Raw genomic sequence first — 15,564 nt, 5'->3', positions numbered from 1 at the left:
AGGGTTGAGGAGACGATGGAGGAGAGGGGGTTTAAGTCTGACTAGGATTTTTCGTCCCTACTTACAAACTATTACAAACGGAGTCGAACCAACATGATTTCAATGGCGAAAGAGGAGGAGGGGAAAAAAGGGCGCTTCCAAGCGCTAACCAGAGGCAGCTAACAGCTGAACTTGAGGCTGAAACTAAAGATGTTTCTAGCAACCTTTTTACGAACAAGCTCAGTCGTCGCGACAAGAACAACCGCCGACAAGACCACAAAGCAATAGACGATGCATACATATGGGCGGCAGCACGTGTGCGTAGCATAGCATTGCAGGGCGCATAAGTGGCATGTAAGTGATTCGCTGGTGGTGTGTGATGGATACTAGAATGGACCCAGCTTGCCTCTATTTCCACTTAAGCTAGGCTGTTGTTGGTCGGGCGTGTTTGATTGAAGACAAGGGGGAGAGATGGCTGCATGAACAGGCCGGTGGACTTTGGTGTGGATGGGCCGCCAAAGAGGTCGTATTTAGAAGATTTCTAGCGTTTTGCTCTTCTTCATGAAGAGTTTTCTCTTTTTATTACGTCTGGCCACGTCATGCTAGGCAAGGGGGGAGGCGGAGATGGTGGAAGAGATGCAAGGTGAGGTCAGGGATCCGTGCTGGAGTTGGCGATGCCCGAAAGTCTCTCGCCTGCTTGCTAACTGAGAGCAGCATCTGCATTTCCAACAGCTGCAAGACAAAGGAGAGATGTTACGATAGAACAGGACAGTCATATCATTAGGATGAGTGGTATTCACAAGGTTTCGTCACGCTGGCAAATTACTGCACAGCATCAGCACCGGCTTCAGAGCATATCCTTGTTATTGTGGCGAAAGCGGCGTTTGCAGGGATGTTGGACGTATGCTGCAATGTTATCACAGCCTCGCTGTACATCTGTAAAACAGCCCCTGGCAATGGTGCCGAAGTTACAACTACTACCACAGAACCCATGCGGACTTTACCGGCGTGCTCTATGCCGTGTTGTTCACATCAAGCATTGGCCCTGTTTTAGAGAGCCTTGAGGTGAGGATGCGCGCCTTACCGTTGGCTATTGCATCTACAAGGTGAATGACCTGAACCCGAGGAAAGACCGTATAGGCAACTATGCTACGAACCAACAATCAAATCAAAGAGAGTCCACTGTGGCAGGACTTTTTGTGCGGCTTAAATTAAATTCGAAACGTCAACTCGTTGCTCTGGGCGAGATGGGAGGCCGTGTAAGTGGCCGGGCGTTGGAGCTACTTGTACCACGTACATGCAGAAAAATTGCCTATTTGGGCTGCGGTACGATTTTGACGAATCCCGCTCTGCCCATAACTGGAGACATGTCTTTATCAGGTTGATACGGATAAGATTAAAAAGAAGACTCGAGGCCCACAAGACGACATGCGTGGCGCGGGCTCCGTTTGCTCCGTTTGAGCCTCCATGCATGATTAAGGAGAGAGGCCGAGGCCAAATGGCACGACGCCGCAGCATCGCCTGTTTGGGCATGCGGAGCACGTACTCGGTACTTGAGCTGGAGCAAGCGCCCTAAATTCCCGGGTGCGCTCGGCGCTGCAGCCGCTAAACCGCCGCCAAAGATGGAGCGCTAACGGGGCCTCGACGGTGTGCCCAACCCCACTGATCGCAGCCAGGTCGCGGTGGGTTCCCCGCCAGCAGCACCGTCTGCCTCTGCAGCGCCAAAACGGGACAAGAATGTAATACGTCGTTTCTCTTGCTTGATGCCATGGCATGACCGTGTTGTACGGTACATGCGCGATACCAAGCTCCAGGCCGCGATGATGCAGCAGAATAGCGTTTTGGTATGTACCGCGTAGCGTATACCAGCCACAGACACTGGTAGGCCCCCAAAGTTCCCTTCGCATGCATTAGCACGCACTAACAAGCACTAACAAGCACTAACAGCTGCACTGAGACCGGGGAAAAACTGAAGGAAGCTGCCACGCTCAACTGCCTCCATCAGGCAACGACCTGTGGTTGCATCGCCTCGTGTTCCTGCCTTGTGCTGCTGCTTGCAGATCGGCTTTCGGACCCGAGCAAGCTCGAAACAGCTTCAAAGTCACATTTCACTTCACACTCCTCCTCTTCTTCTTTTCTCCAACTCCATCCGCCATCCATCTCCATCATTCGTCCTATTCCCGTCTCGTCCGTCTTATTCGCTACGTCTCCTCCCCCCTGTCTTTTGGGCCTCAATACCGGACCCGCGGCCGGCCTGTTGTCGCTTTCGTCATCTCGCAGATGCGCAGCTAGACGCAGACGCAGACGCAGACGCAGACGCACAAGCAAGCACAAGCAGACGCGAGAACAGCAGTCAGTCAGTCAGTCAGTCAGTCAGTCAGCCGGCTCCTGGTACAGCTGCTGCATCGCAAGCATCGCAGACGAATAGCAAGACGAATAGCTGGCAAGGCTCAGCAGATAGCGCCAGCTCGCTAGGGCCACAGACGACAGCCGACACCACGCAGCCAGTGCTGCGGCGTGTCTGCAGTCGAGTGCGACGCCGCATCAACGCCTACATGACACTTGCATCGAGCACACGGAACTGTTAGTCGAGCGAGCTGTCACGCTTGCTTTGCTGCCCACTAGCAGTACCAACGGCGGCAGCTGCAGCCAGCATCATCAGCGAGCAGAACCAGAGGTAGAAGCATCAGCAGACAGCAGTAGCGGCTGCAAAAGTACTGGAATCAATATTGCCAGCGACGCTGCTATTCGCGGTATCCGAGCACTGCGGGATTGTTGCTACTAGTGGTAGCTTCGGCAGTCGAACAGCGGTAGCCGTATTCCTAGACCTGTACTAAAGACCTGTACTAAACATACTTGGTGTTTCTAGAGTGAGTATACACACCGCAGCACTCCTACGCTCTTCTTCTACGGAGACGTCACGCTTCTAACCGCGGAGCTTCTGTTCTGGCCGCCCCCATCCGCCGTTGAAGCCACAAGCGCGCTCTGAACCCCTGCAGAGCGTCATCTGGGTAGCATCTAATAAGACCTGTACCATGTAGGTACAGACTACTGCCGAGACCCGGCACTCTGCACAGGCAGGCAGGCAGGCTTAGCTTGACACTTACACGGGCGTCACTCGTACTCCATACATGGTTCATACATTGCTCTTCAAAACATTTGCCTTCTCCCTCTCATACCTCTCTTTACAGAGTTACTCTGGCTCTGGGATGGGCCAGACTTTACTTGCATGGTCTTTGTCTCACGGTGGTGATCCAGATAGATTGCCATCATGACAGTAGTAGATACCTTCCTGGCTCCCTAGCGTTCCTTGCATCAACTGAGACATGTATGCTCGGCTAACTTCTTATTCTCAAGGAAAAGAAAAGAATAGAGAAAACGAAGAGAACGGCAGCAAGGGATATCAAGATCGTAGTGAAACAGTGAACCGCGTGATGCTCTATCTCTCCCTTTCATTTTTGTACAAATCGCCAACACAAAAGCTGCTTGAGCCCAATCTGATGCAGGCGTGATCGGCGATCGCTTGCTTGCCGTCTTCCGCAGAGCCAATAGCAAGAAAACGACAGGCCAATACCAGAGCGTTTACGAGATAGCCTACCGGAAGTTTCAGGCTGGGTGATCAAAGCGACAGACACGCCAGCAACAAAGTTTGTTTTCAACATTCGCGTGTATTGGTCCTTGGCTAGTTTGCCACTGCCAGCTCGTCTCCCTGATCTTCGTTTGTCTATCCTACATACATACGACTACATACGACTACATACGGACTACAGCACAGTCGCATTTATCCTAAATCTCTCGCTTCTTTCTGGCCCACGCCAAACGCTCCACACTCGGACGCTTCCCGGCGAGAAAAGAAGCACTGGGGAGGCGTGTGTATCGCCGCAACTGCTGCGGCTCCTCAACAATATTGATCCCGGCTTGATTCCGTCATCATACGCTCGGAAAGGCCACGGCCATGGCCAGCTCAACACCCCAGAAGGCCCAATCCGCGGCCCAGGCCCAGGCCCAGCTCCAGCTTCCCTTGAGGCTGTCGACCCCTGGTGGCGGCTGCATGGATGGTGTCAGCTCTCATGCTGTGACACTGACAACTCAGGATAGCTGCCATTCCGCCACATCTACCAGTGGATCTAAAGACGTGTTCTCGCCACTATCCGGGCTTCGTGACGGCCAGAAGCCCTCATCCGCCGCCGCCGCCGCCGTCAGTAGTGGTAGCGTCTGGTCACCGCCATGTCTGGAGACTTTGCCAAGCGAAGTGCTGGCACATATTGCGGGTTTTCTCGATGTTGATGACTTGTTACGTGCATCCCGTGTAAGTATAGTGCCAAAGACTGTGCCGTGCTCACTGATGCTGAAGGAGTTGATTTGATCCTAATATCATTTTCCCTCGCCAAGACTATCTTGGAGTGGAACTTTTGAAAATGTGCCATTACTGACCAGCCTCTGTAGACATGCCATCGCCTTCGTACAATCTCTCTTGACCCTTTGCTTCACTACTATCGCCTCCGCGAAACCCGTTTTCTACTTCCTCCGCTTCTCAACTCCCCGTGTCGTCCATCGCTTCCTGAGCTCATGTCTCGTTCCATCTTTTTGACCAACAACAGCGTCATATCACGGCGGCTGGCACGGTCTTTAGTCTCAATTCGCCTCTCTCGTCGTCTCGCCTCGCGGCCTTCCGCTAAGGACCTTGTCCAACGCTCCGTGCTACCTCAGGAATGTGTTCCGGGCATGTTCCCGGTCCATGTTGCCCCAGGTCTAGTGGCGAAACGTAAGGCCATTGAGAAAGAACGCTTAAAGGACGGATTGAGACGATGGATTTCCGGCAAGTGGAAAGGAGAGGTCAAGGAGCGTGAGGAAGACGCGCGCAGGTACGATGAGATTCGCGGCACTGGCCGCGTTTGGAGGCTTCGCCGCTTCTGGGAGAGGATGAGCCATGGCGAGTTGTCAGCTCATCAAATGAGAAGCTCTAGGGGTCCTATGGAGACTCAAGTAGAGTGGTGATGATGACAGCAGTGTGTGGTTTTTATGACTATGAATGTAGGATTGAGGCGGCGTTTTCCCTTTTGAAATCATGATTGTGATATTGTGATATTGATATTGATATTCTTTGGATTCAAGCTGGTGTTTTGCTTCGTTTCAACAAAATATGTTGAAAATGCTACCGGAGTTATAGTTATGGGTATCTATATATATACACATATATAGAGCAGCTACTACCTATTGACTGAATTTAGCTATGAGGATAAGTGGATGCAGGCATCTATTCAAGTGCTTATACGCCGAGACCATGCATTAGTGTTTCTTAAATATGATATGAAAAGCATGACAAGAAATGAAGAGAAGAAAGAACATCATGGCTTTATGCATTCATATTGCGCCAGCGCCGCCGTGAAGTTTTGTTTCATTCACTTGCATCTTACCGCCCTGTTCGGAAGCGGAAGCCATCCCAGTCATCTTCATCGTCATCTTCAGCCTCTGTATCTTCTACATCTTCAGCAGCTTTAACATTCTCCTTTGCTTCATCGTCTTCCGCGTCAGGTGCAGGTTTTGTTGCTTCCTGGGGCTCAGGAATATCCATATCCGCAGCAATGGGCTCTACTAGGCTCTCTCTTCGATGACGCAGAAACGCCTCCCGCTTTTCCTTTAGCCGCTGAACTCGCGCCTCAAGCGTTTGCATCTCCTCAAATTCCTCCTCCAGCGCGCGGGTGGCCTCCTCACGCTCGTCTTCAATGTCTACGTCTGCTTTGGACTTGCGAGACTCGGGGTTCTCGATCGCTTCTGCTTCAGCAGCAGCAGCTTCCTTGGCGGCAGCGGATTCCTCGGCTGTCATTGCGGGACGGGAGATCACGGCGTCGTCGTAGGAGGTTTCGGCGGCTGTGGTGGCGGCGATGTCGGCTTCGAAGGCGGCCCATTCGTCTTCGTCGACCGATTGGGCTTGTGTTGTGGATGGTGCTGGTTGCGCTGTAGTAGCGGTGGCAGTTGTAGTGGAGGGTGGAGGATTGGTGTATTGGACGCTCATCATGGAAGAGGATGATACTGGAGTGGCGAGGTTGCTGGCTTGGCGGGAGGGAAGGGATGTTGTTATCGTTGTGGTTGTTATAGCTGCTGCTGCTGGACCGCCGGTGGCTGGGGAGTGTACGGAGGAGGAAGATGAGCGCTCGCGATGGTGGATGGGTGTTGATGATCTTGAAGGAATCTGGACTTCAACGCCTTGCGATGGCATGGTGGACTTTTTGCGAGAGAGATCTGAAGCTTGTTTCTCGGATTGCGTTTCGGGCCGACTTCGTTTCCTGCGCACCCCGTCTTCATCCTGGTCCATATCCACGTCCTCCTCGTCTGTGCCCATTGCCTCGTCAAGTTTTCGTTTCTGAGAGGTGGTGGACATTGCGTCATCTGCTACTCTATCTTCACCAGCTTCAGCCTCGGCCTCAGGCCCAGCCTCGTCCTCGTCCTGGTTGTCTTCGCCATTGACATTTTCTGAAGCAGCGGCGTGTAGCTTCTTGTGCTTCTCACTCAGGAGGTGAGCGTCCCAATGGGCCTCGGCTCGAATCTGGTCGCGGCATAGAGTGCAGAGGAGCTTTCCGGCGTCTGAGTAGGTGGCGTATGGGTGGGTGATGCGCCGGGCTGCTCGTTGCTGGCGGAGAAGAGCTCGGACATCGGCCATGACGGGCGATCAAGGTTGAGAATCTCGGGTAGGGAGTAGCGAGAGAGCTTTGAGCTCTGGTAGGTGGTGATGAAGCTGGGAATTCGAGATGAGAGAGGATTATGAGATGTTGCAATGTGATTAATTAACCAATGTAAAAGGTGAATATGAATATGAAAGAAGAGAAAGAGTAATAAGAAGAAGCACCAATATTCAATGGCTCAATTGCAGGTCAGTGGATTCCCTGGTATGGAGGTTTCAAGCTATAAGAGACCCCAGCTAGTGACTTTTTTTGCAGTTCGACTTTCTCGAGCTTCGGGAGGACGTCACAGTCGCGAAGCTGGGTCGGAGCCGACAATTTTCCGGCGCTGTAAGCTCTGCCACTAACACGGTAGTTAGTCCATGCTGCTACAGTATCAGATCGACCTCCATTTGTTACGCTTCAATCCCATTCGTCTATCATTCTTCAGGTGCAATTGCTGCTGCTTTTGCTTCTGCTTTTGTCCTCCCCGACCCCAATGAGGTGACATTTACTGCCAGCTTTCACATTAAGCGCGGGGAGGGGGTTTACGCGCATTTCTACACAAGCGAAATAGAGATACCCAACTACAGAGCACAAGATGGCCGATCAGCAGGAGCCGCACTCGTTGGCTTCGACGTTTCCGAATCCGCCAGACTTTTGGAAAGCTTTCACGCCAGACAGGATCGCCAAGATTGAGGAGCTGCGACGGGCTCATGCGACAGACGAGGATGAAGATGACGAGGGCGCAAATGTCGTGCGGATCCCGAATCTGCCAGAGGATCTGATTGCGCTGCAGCCGCCTCCAGAACCCGCAGATGGACGATGGAGAGTCTTTGGCGATCAGTATATGGTATGATTCTATACACCTATGTTGATCCAAACACACATCTTCTAACTCTTATGCGTCCAACAGCTCGACGACAAACTGCCCACCCTCGAAGAGCAAGGCATCGACAACCTGCCCGCAACAGGCTCCTCCGACGCCAAAGACGCCAAGCACTACGACCGCGCCTTTGAGCTCAAGCGCCTCGCCAAATCGCTGCTCCTCAACTTCCTCGAACTCACCGGCGTCATGGCGCGCAGCCCCGCCGACGCAGAGGCCAAGATCAAGGACCTACGCACAATCTTTATCAATATCCATCACATCCTCAACGAGTACCGGCCGCATCAGGCGCGCGAGTCGGCCATCGAGATGATGCAGGACCATTTAGATCGCACGAGGACTGAGACGGCGGCTATTAGAACGCAGGTGGACAAGGCGAGAAAGGTGCTCGAGGGGCTGGGGAGCTTGGATTTATCGTCTTTTAAGATGCAAGGGGGGGAGGGCTCCTCTGTGGAAGGGGATGTGAAAGCAGCGGTGACATCACAAACGGATGAAGAGAAGCGAGAGGCTGCGGCGTTGGAGAGGGAGGCTGCTGCGTGGGCGACAGCAGATGCGTTGATTCTCTAATAAGTGAGGACGACGAAGCATATATTGGAAGTTATCGAATTTGACGAAGATAAAATCTTCATGAGCATATCAAGGGAGCAGACACCAAGACTAGTAGAGCATCTTGATATAAGGGCCACACACGGGCAAGATAATAGCTGGATTTTGCTATATGGAGAGCTGTTATTATTTATTATTACATGCTTGATACCAACTGGGGAGTTGATGAATAATGATGGATGATTTGGCGGGAGCAAGGGTTAGAACCTTGTACAATTAAAAAAACTAATGAAAAAAAGTTTTAACAATAAGAAAATGATCATGATATATCAATATTAAACTGCAAATTAAAAGATTCATAATCATAGCGCGACAATTTGCCAAAATAAACATGTGGGAACAGAAAAATAGGTATCATCCATTACATGGCAATATTCCCTAAGTTGTATCTAGACGTAAACCAAACACGGATAGACTCGTATAGACTCGTACACTTTCATTTTCCCTTATGTCCTTCTCACAGGTGGAGGTAGACCGCCACCAGCTGCTCCTCCAGCTACTCCAGCGACGACCTGTGGTAACGGCGTTGCTGCTGCTCCTCCATTCTCAGCTCCATTTCCACCACCATTGTTTCCAGCTCCTTCCTTCTCCAGTAAATCTGCCAAGTACTTCAAATCGTCTCTAGCGCGAGGATCTCTCTCTATGATAGCCTTGACAACTTCCCACTCTCGTCGTGACATCTGGTATGCCTGTGGGAGAATGAACTGCACCGTAGGCACACTAATCAGCTGGCCCAGAACCTCTCTCGCTGTAATGACACCGGCATCTTGCTGGCCTTGCTTCCTCTGGTCATCAGGACCTTGGTGATGTGCCGGGGGCGCTGGCGTTGTCTGAGACGAAGATGACGATCCTGCCGCGGCGTGAGGAGATGGCGCAGGTCGGTTGAGATGCGGTAGCTGAGGAATGGGGACTGGAGTTGCGGATTGGCCATGGCCGTTGGGAGGTGCAGCGGCGGGAGGAAATGGAGAGGATGCGATTTGAGGAGTTGCGGGTGAAAAGGCCGGGCCAGATGTCGAGTTGCTTCGTTGGTTATATCCAGCGGGTGTAGGAGTAGGAGGAGGTTGTGATGCCGTCGATGCATTGGCGTTAATGCTGGCAGCTTCGTTGTGAAGCATCTGCTTGAGCTGGTCTGGCTCGTTGCGGTAGACAAAGACAGCAAGCAATAGGGGCTCAGTCCGCGACTTGGGAATGTAGTTGTCCACCAGGTTGAGCATAAACTCGGGGTGGCCATCCTCACCAGCGGGGACAGGCACCAGATATGTGTCTCGTACGTTGCCGGCGACCTTATTGCCAACAACACCGTATCGGTTCTTGCTGACAAAGTAGTTGATGAGGTTGTTGAATTCCTGCTTCGAGTCTGGCGATGTCGGTGTAATGTTAACAACGATGATATCGGTCAGATTACTATACCGCAAACTGCACAGATACTCAATGGCACTCTGCTGTGGGATTCGACCGGCCACAGTCATCTGGCGCGGAATGAGCTTCGACCAGGGGCCAAACGAGGCAAAGTTGGCGCCTCCAATGTGCTTGGCCGTCGCTTGGAAGTCGGCAATGGAGCTCATCGCCAGCGAACCGCGCCAAATGACATCGGGATCCGAGGCTTCCTCACTAGGCGAGTAAGGCGGCGACTCATTGTCATCTTGAAGCATACGATCCACGTCAGGGTCGAATCCGGGCCCCTGCGTATTTAGTACTGGAGCAGACGGTCTGCGACGATGAGCTGCTGTCGGAGACTTGACAGCTGAAAACACCTTTCCAATGTCAAAGTTGGACAGGCTGGGAGATCGTTGGCTCAAACCAGCTTCATCGCCCAGCTCTCCCGCTCCTCCAATCGACTCGCGCTTAACGTGTTGATCTTGTTGCTGGGGCTGGTCTTGCTTCTCATCTCCTCCCGCGCGAGGGCCTCCAGCCGATGGCATCGGAGCATCGCTGCTAATCATGCTCTCGTCTTCGACAATCTCTTCGCCCTTGTGTGTCCGTCTTACTCGAGGGCCCGTCTCTGATGTGTACAAGATCGCCTGCTTCTCAGCTCTGGCTTTCATCTCGGCAGTCTGTCTCTGCTGCTCTGACGAGGCAAGTTGCTCCGACGTCATGACAGCGAGGGTCATTGGCGAATACTTCTGGTCCCAAAGCCCCTGGAACAACTCGGGATTGTTCTTGAGGTTGAACGACAGCGATTTTATCTGCTGGCTGTACTCCTTCTGGCCTTTGGAGAGTGGATGGGTATCAAAAACGGCGCGCTCAATCTGCAGAGCGTACTTGTCGGAGAGGGCTTCCGCATTTTCGTCCTCTGGCAGCTCGATATCGCCGCTCTTTGCGAGGGTTGTGATGACGTGGCCAAGAGATTTTTTCAGTGCCTTTGCAGGACCAACTCGAGTGCCAGGGAGCTCTTGGATGGACGGTGTCAAGTCTTCTGGAGGCGTGTAATTGACAGAGGGAGCAGCGACAGGAACAGACTCGTCCTCTGACACGCGACGCATCTTGGTAGTCTATAGATGTTACGGTTAGCATTCATCAATAAATAAATTCCTAGGACAAGTCGCATCTGCGACGGCACATAATAAACGTACCTTTCCATCCACATCTTGAGAATCCTCTCTGGCCTTTCGTTTGCCCTGCTTGGCTACAAGTGTTGCGTCCTTCTTGTCTTTGCCCACAGCAGCATCCGGTGTAGGCGATGCCTTTGCCTGAGCCGCCGCATCCTTTTCAGCATCTTCCCGCGTATCGCTGCCTCGCTTTCCTCTCTTTCGTCCGCCTCGTTTCTTCTTTCGCTCGGTTTCCTCCTCGTGTGCTTTACGCCGTGCCTCCCACAGCTTCTCTCCTCGGGCAATAGCATCGAGTAGTTCCTTGTGGTTTTCGGGCTTGCACTCTTCGCACCAATAATGGTCCGGTATCTCATCTTCGTACGAGCTCACGCCCACGCAGACATTATGCTGCCACACGAAGCATGTCTCGCACGAGATCCAGGCCTCACCTGAGTCTTCGTCTTGCTCGGTGGCACCGCAAACGCAGCGGATTACTTCTTCGGGGTCTTGCGACTGTTCCTTCTCCTGCACCTGAGCTTTCTTGTTCTTCTTGGTCTGTCGGCGTTTCGGCACTGCAGCTTCCAGCTCATCAAAGGCCTTGGTGTGCTGGCCTTTGGTTGCTCGCACTGAGCGTCGAGGTTCGGCTTCTCCTATGCAATTGCTTCTCGTTAGCAAATATCCCACACATGCGACGACGTAAATCAGCAGTGCCGGATCAAACCAGGCCAGGCCAATGAGTCGCATCGACGAAGAACATCAGATTCGTTTTTCTTAACTTACCAGACATGGTAATGGAGCACGCGCAAAGGCGTCGCCGCAGCTATTGAGGGTGTGCGAGTCGACTAATTTAATGTAGGTTCTACTATGGAAGCGACGCGAAGAGAGGAAAAAACTTTTCTTGCGTTGCGCTTCAGGCGGGCATATGGGAAGATTTACAAAACGGGCAAAGGTAGCAACTAGTATGTAGTCACAGAACAGCTAAAAACCAACAAATTCCTCTCCTCAGCCAGAATTATTTTTCAGCGCGGCGAATTTCAAACCAGCGCCCAGCTCTGCTTAGATATGGATGGGTATCGCGTGAGCTGCGAAGTGAATGGAAGTCTTGGGCGCAGCTACAAAGGCGGCGCGTGCCGATTTAGCTTGCGAAGAAGAAAAAAATAGCGAGCTGTTGGTGATGACGGCAGCTTGCGTGGGGTTCGTCCCGGTAGCCCCTTGGAGTGGATACGGATGGAAGCAACAAGCGGGTGGCGCGTCTGTCGGGCTGTCTTTGGCAGATGGCGGCAGATGCGGGCAGCTGGTCTGACAGTTTGAGTGGGATCTAGGCTGTGGACAGCTAATAGCAGTAGCTTGCTCTTGGCTTGGTGAGATGAGATGCAATCGCTGATACAAATCGAATGCTAATGAAGCTCAGTCACTCTGGAATAGATAAAGTCGGTCTCTGATGACGGCGAGAGGTGAAGCTATTCCCGGCGTCTCGTCCAGCAGCAGCTCGTCGGTGCAGCCACAGGAGAAGAGATTTGTGGAGAGTTGAAAGAGGGAAGATCGGAGGCGGTAGAAGACAGAAAAATAGAGCTATTGAAACTCTGCCCGCCCCAAGGCTGGTGGCATAAGCTAAGCTGGTGACGGCCCTCCCTTAAGACTGGCTGATTGAATGATGATGAGATGACGGAGCTTAGTCATGAGGGGCAAAAAGATCCGAGTCGCGGTGCAGCTTCGGCTAAATTGCCGCTCAATACGATGGAATCTTTTGAGTTTAATCTCCCTTCAGCCTTGTCTCTTCTGCCTCAGGCATTAAATAGCCAACTTATATAATCTGATCTAATTGCTGATGACTCAGCCAGCCCAAAGAGCAGCTCCAGGGTATCAGTGCAGCAGTACCTCTAGGCTGTACCTCTAGGCCGTACCTCCAGAAGCTACGCGGCGGTCGTGCCTGGAGCTCCAGTTGAAAGTGACGCCGGCCTTTTGCTTGTTCCCCTCCATACCTGAAGCCAATCCTCGATAATCCTCTGCCTCCATCGCCAACGAAGCACCCTTTCGCTGTCTCTGCCCTGCCATTGTGTGCTATTAATTCTCTGATTTCCATTTTGGCTTCTGCGGCAGTGAAAGAGATTGCCCCTCCACAATGTCCCGCCGTTACGATTCCCGAGTACGTCTGCGAGCTGCAATATGCAATATCGATATCGATCAGGCTGGCTAACCACATGCCTTAGACAACCATCTTCTCGCCGGAAGGCCGTCTCTACCAGGTTGAATATGCGCTAGAAGCCATCTCCCACGCCGGTACCGCCATCGGCATCCTCGCCAAGGATGGAATCGTCCTGGCCGCCGAGCGAAAGATCACCTCGAAGCTACTAGAGCAGGACACATCAGCTGAGAAGCTCTACGTTCTAAACGAGTGTGTTTGCCTTGCTTGTATTCTGAGATGCAAGACCTATGTTCATCCCGCATACTAACATTGGTGTTCCAGCAACATGATCTGCGCAGTAGCAGGCATGACCGCCGACGCCAACATCCTCATCAACTACGCCCGCCAAGCCGCCCAGCGATACCTCCTCACGTACAACGAAGACATTCCCTGCGAACAACTGGTGCGCCGATTGTGCGATCTGAAGCAGGGCTACACACAGCATGGTGGTCTGCGGCCGTTTGGTGTTTCCTTCATCTATGCTGGTTGGGACCCCCGGAGACAGTTCCAGCTGTATCTCAGCAACCCCTCAGGAAACTACGGAGGATGGAAGGCCACAAGCGCGGGTGCCAACAATGCCAGTGCGCAGAGCCTGTTGAAGCAGGACTACAAGGAGGACTGCACGCTCAAGGAGGCATGCGGCGTGGCTGTCAAGGTGCTTAGCAAGACCATGGACTCTACAAAGCTGAGCAGCGAGAAGAGTAAGCTTCATTCTCCAAAATTGCTACATGAAGGAACCTACTAACATATACGTGCAGTTGAGTTTGCGACGGTGGGACAGACTGAGGACGGCAAGATCTACCACAAGCTGTGGAGCGCCGACGAGATCACGGCACTGCTGAAGGAGCATGATCTGGCCAAGAGCGAGGACGCAGAGGAGAAATAAACAAACAAATAAAGAAATATTTAGAGGCGTTGAGACTAAACGAGTAGACTGACAATGGGCACCTAATGACACATGCGCATACCAAAAAGGGGGAGAAATAGCCCCTGTAACAATACGATGATACGTCCCTATGTCAGGTATACTTGTGATATAAGCACTTCACATTCCTTCCTCTTGTGTAAGCCCTTCTGAAGTTTTCTTTTTCTTTTCAAGAGAGATGAGTAAAGCCAAATGGATGGCTATGTACGCAAACATAAGCAAATCCCTTCGCTATGATACATTGCAAAATAGATAATCAAGTCTTTCCGTCGATCCAAGTCAGCTTCTTCGAGTTCCCAGCGGGAATATGAGGCCGCTATCCTGGTCTTCTTCATCTCTTACGCGCTGCCATCCTGGTTGTGCTTCGGCAGATGGATGGGGATGAGGCTCCTCACAAATAGGGCTTGTAAGATGCGGCCAATGCCTCCTGTAGCTCCAGTACGCAATAGTCATACCGATTGCAGATCCAACGCACACGTCATAAACGTCATGGCGATAGTCTTCAGTCCGTGAAATAGCAATCAGGGCAGCGCCAAGGAGGGGAACGAGGCAGATGAGTGCGCGGCTGAGGTCTCGCCCGCCGGTGTAGTAGTTGAAGACGTGCAGCTGGCCGGCTAGGAAGAGGCTCAGGAACCCCAATCCAGCAAAGGAGAAGGACGAGTGGCCGGAAGGGAATGAGCGCCAGCCGTCTTGGAGAGTGTGGCCGTCAGGGGCGGTGCAGACATCGATGTTGACGAGGACATTGGGCTTGGTGTCAGCGGATGGCTGGCATCGAGCGAGCAGATCCGGCCTAGGGCGTCCAACAGCGTTTTTGATAACGTCTGTGATAAAGGATGAGAGGACGATGGAGATGGCGAAGGCGAGGTACGTGGCTTCATGCTTGTGGGCGGAGGCGCGAGTGACGATGTTATAGGAGATGAGGACGCCTAGAGGGATGAAAAGGGCGTATAAAAAGTTGAGAGCTGATGAGTTGAGTTAGATGAGTGAGTTGAGAAGAGGATGAAGATGAGACTACGGCTTGTCAGGAAGACGTACGGACGGTGACTCGCTCATGCTCGGCGTGAGGATATGAGATGCGGAGATCGTTGGTGAAGAACATGCGGTGGAAAGGATTGACCAGGTTGACAATCTAAATAGGGCCAGCGTTAACCGTGATGAGATAGAGGATAGTGGGAGTGTGTGAGAGGACATGTAGAGACTCACCAACATCCATCCTGCTAGGAGGACTATGAAGCCGACATAGTCTGGCGCATGAGTTTTCTGAAAGGTGAATTTTCGTCAGCCATGTCTTCTCTCTTTTAAGAGGGAGAGTTTTTATCATTCAACCTACTTTCCAGAACCTAGCCAGAGGCCCGATTGAGGCGCCTGAGTCTCCTGCGTTGGAGGCTCGCGAAGGCATTATTTGCGCCGGGCAGATCAGATAAATACAGCAGGGAGATGGCAGAGACGATGATAATGAGTGGAATCTAGTTTACAAGTGCATGTCCATGAATAAGAGCGGCTATTGTGGCTATAAGTACATTTGAGGTTTCGTTGAGCAACTCAAAAAGAAAAGGGCGACGTTGGCTGAGTTTAAGTGAGGTTGGCGATAGTATTGCTAGTAACTCGGGACAAAAATGGGGCCGTGTGCGTGCAGGGTAGGCATACGTGGGCTAGGCGAAATTTCAAGGGGACACGTCACGGAACGTGTAGCCGTCCGGTGAACCGAGCAGATGCGTATTCAAAATATTACTCGTATTAATTGAAATTAGAGATGAAGATGTATTATTAGAGACAGAAACCAGGGTTTCAGGACA

At 52.1% G+C, this 15,564-nt stretch overlaps 7 protein-coding genes across 7 annotated transcripts; 4 read left to right on the top strand and 3 right to left on the bottom strand.

Annotated features, from left to right (window-relative positions):
• Window positions 1-1,669: 1,669 nt before the first annotated feature.
• On the top strand, window positions 1,670-2,643 carry GGI43DRAFT_226219 (uncharacterized protein). The gene is made up of 2 exons (XM_083200437.1): window positions 1,670-1,860; window positions 1,927-2,643. The coding sequence occupies exons 1-2, from the start codon at window positions 1,826-1,828 to the stop codon at window positions 2,405-2,407; spliced, it is 516 nt and encodes a 171-aa protein (XP_083056194.1). The 5' UTR covers window positions 1,670-1,825; the 3' UTR covers window positions 2,408-2,643.
• An 804-nt stretch (window positions 2,644-3,447) lies between these two features.
• Window positions 3,448-5,185, top strand: GGI43DRAFT_225585 (F-box domain-containing protein). Its single transcript, XM_083200434.1, has 2 exons — window positions 3,448-4,288; window positions 4,426-5,185. Exons 1-2 carry the CDS (start codon window positions 3,935-3,937, stop codon window positions 4,975-4,977), a joined length of 906 nt encoding a protein of 301 aa, XP_083056193.1. The 5' UTR covers window positions 3,448-3,934; the 3' UTR covers window positions 4,978-5,185.
• Window positions 5,185-6,939, bottom strand: GGI43DRAFT_225424 (uncharacterized protein). Its single transcript, XM_083200431.1, has one exon. It carries the CDS (start codon window positions 6,638-6,640, stop codon window positions 5,393-5,395), a length of 1,248 nt encoding a protein of 415 aa, XP_083056192.1. The 5' UTR covers window positions 6,641-6,939; the 3' UTR covers window positions 5,185-5,392.
• Window positions 6,940-6,973: 34 nt separating this feature from the next.
• GGI43DRAFT_226041 (mediator complex subunit MED7) lies at window positions 6,974-8,334 on the top strand. The gene is made up of 2 exons (XM_083200435.1): window positions 6,974-7,491; window positions 7,555-8,334. Exons 1-2 carry the CDS (start codon window positions 7,240-7,242, stop codon window positions 8,089-8,091), a joined length of 789 nt encoding a protein of 262 aa, XP_083056191.1. The 5' UTR covers window positions 6,974-7,239; the 3' UTR covers window positions 8,092-8,334.
• GGI43DRAFT_225421 (Adenylosuccinate synthetase-domain-containing protein) lies at window positions 8,334-11,882 on the bottom strand. Its single transcript, XM_083200430.1, has 3 exons — window positions 11,439-11,882; window positions 10,704-11,308; window positions 8,334-10,622 (listed from the first exon to the last, which is right to left on the bottom strand). Exons 1-3 carry the CDS (start codon window positions 11,443-11,445, stop codon window positions 8,577-8,579), a joined length of 2,658 nt encoding a protein of 885 aa, XP_083056190.1. The 5' UTR covers window positions 11,446-11,882; the 3' UTR covers window positions 8,334-8,576.
• Window positions 11,883-12,436: 554 nt separating this feature from the next.
• GGI43DRAFT_225343 (proteasome core particle subunit alpha 3) lies at window positions 12,437-14,197 on the top strand. The gene is made up of 4 exons (XM_083200429.1): window positions 12,437-12,804; window positions 12,869-13,053; window positions 13,126-13,544; window positions 13,602-14,197. Exons 1-4 carry the CDS (start codon window positions 12,781-12,783, stop codon window positions 13,727-13,729), a joined length of 756 nt encoding a protein of 251 aa, XP_083056189.1. The 5' UTR covers window positions 12,437-12,780; the 3' UTR covers window positions 13,730-14,197.
• On the bottom strand, window positions 13,818-15,547 carry GGI43DRAFT_225327 (phosphatidic acid phosphatase type 2/haloperoxidase). The gene is made up of 4 exons (XM_083200428.1): window positions 15,099-15,547; window positions 14,972-15,028; window positions 14,804-14,897; window positions 13,818-14,730 (listed from the first exon to the last, which is right to left on the bottom strand). Exons 1-4 carry the CDS (start codon window positions 15,165-15,167, stop codon window positions 14,048-14,050), a joined length of 903 nt encoding a protein of 300 aa, XP_083056188.1. The 5' UTR covers window positions 15,168-15,547; the 3' UTR covers window positions 13,818-14,047.
• Window positions 15,548-15,564: the final 17 nt, after the last annotated feature.

Source organism: Trichoderma evansii, assembly GCF_050947405.1.
Source record: "Trichoderma evansii strain SZMC 28006 chromosome Unknown GGI43scaffold_28, whole genome shotgun sequence".
Classification (NCBI taxonomy): domain Eukaryota; kingdom Fungi; phylum Ascomycota; class Sordariomycetes; order Hypocreales; family Hypocreaceae; genus Trichoderma; species Trichoderma evansii.
The sequence above is the reverse complement of the archived record's forward strand: the minus strand, read 5'-3'. Positions and strand labels throughout refer to the sequence as shown.

Bases quoted from the DNA above. Each gene is read 5' to 3' on its own strand.
- GGI43DRAFT_225343 (XM_083200429.1), top strand. From the start codon at position 12,781: ATGTCCCGCCGTTACGATTCCCGA. The intron at 12,805-12,868 runs GTACGTCTGCGA...CACATGCCTTAG, and splicing joins CCCGCCGTTACGATTCCCGA to ACAACCATCTTCTCGCCGGA. The intron at 13,054-13,125 runs GTGTGTTTGCCT...TTGGTGTTCCAG, and splicing joins AAGCTCTACGTTCTAAACGA to CAACATGATCTGCGCAGTAG.
- GGI43DRAFT_226219 (XM_083200437.1), top strand. From the start codon at position 1,826: ATGTACCGCGTAGCGTATACCAGCCACAGACACTG. The intron at 1,861-1,926 runs GTAGGCCCCCAA...AAGCACTAACAG, and splicing joins TATACCAGCCACAGACACTG to CTGCACTGAGACCGGGGAAA.
- GGI43DRAFT_225424 (XM_083200431.1), bottom strand. From the start codon at position 6,640: ATGGCCGATGTCCGAGCTCTTCTCCGCCAGCAACGAGCAGCCCGGCGC.
- GGI43DRAFT_226041 (XM_083200435.1), top strand. From the start codon at position 7,240: ATGGCCGATCAGCAGGAGCCGCACTCGTTGGCTTCGACGTTTCCGAAT. The intron at 7,492-7,554 runs GTATGATTCTAT...TGCGTCCAACAG, and splicing joins TCTTTGGCGATCAGTATATG to CTCGACGACAAACTGCCCAC.
- GGI43DRAFT_225585 (XM_083200434.1), top strand. From the start codon at position 3,935: ATGGCCAGCTCAACACCCCAGAAGGCCCAATCCGCGGCCCAGGCCCAG. The intron at 4,289-4,425 runs GTAAGTATAGTG...CAGCCTCTGTAG, and splicing joins ACTTGTTACGTGCATCCCGT to ACATGCCATCGCCTTCGTAC.
- GGI43DRAFT_225327 (XM_083200428.1), bottom strand. From the start codon at position 15,167: ATGCCTTCGCGAGCCTCCAACGCAGGAGACTCAGGCGCCTCAATCGGG. The intron at 14,898-14,971 runs GTGAGTCTCTAC...GGCCCTATTTAG, and splicing joins TCCTAGCAGGATGGATGTTG to ATTGTCAACCTGGTCAATCC. The intron at 14,731-14,803 runs GTACGTCTTCCT...TCAACTCATCAG, and splicing joins GCATGAGCGAGTCACCGTCC to CTCTCAACTTTTTATACGCC.
- GGI43DRAFT_225421 (XM_083200430.1), bottom strand. The intron at 10,623-10,703 runs GTACGTTTATTA...TAACATCTATAG, and splicing joins CTCAAGATGTGGATGGAAAG to ACTACCAAGATGCGTCGCGT.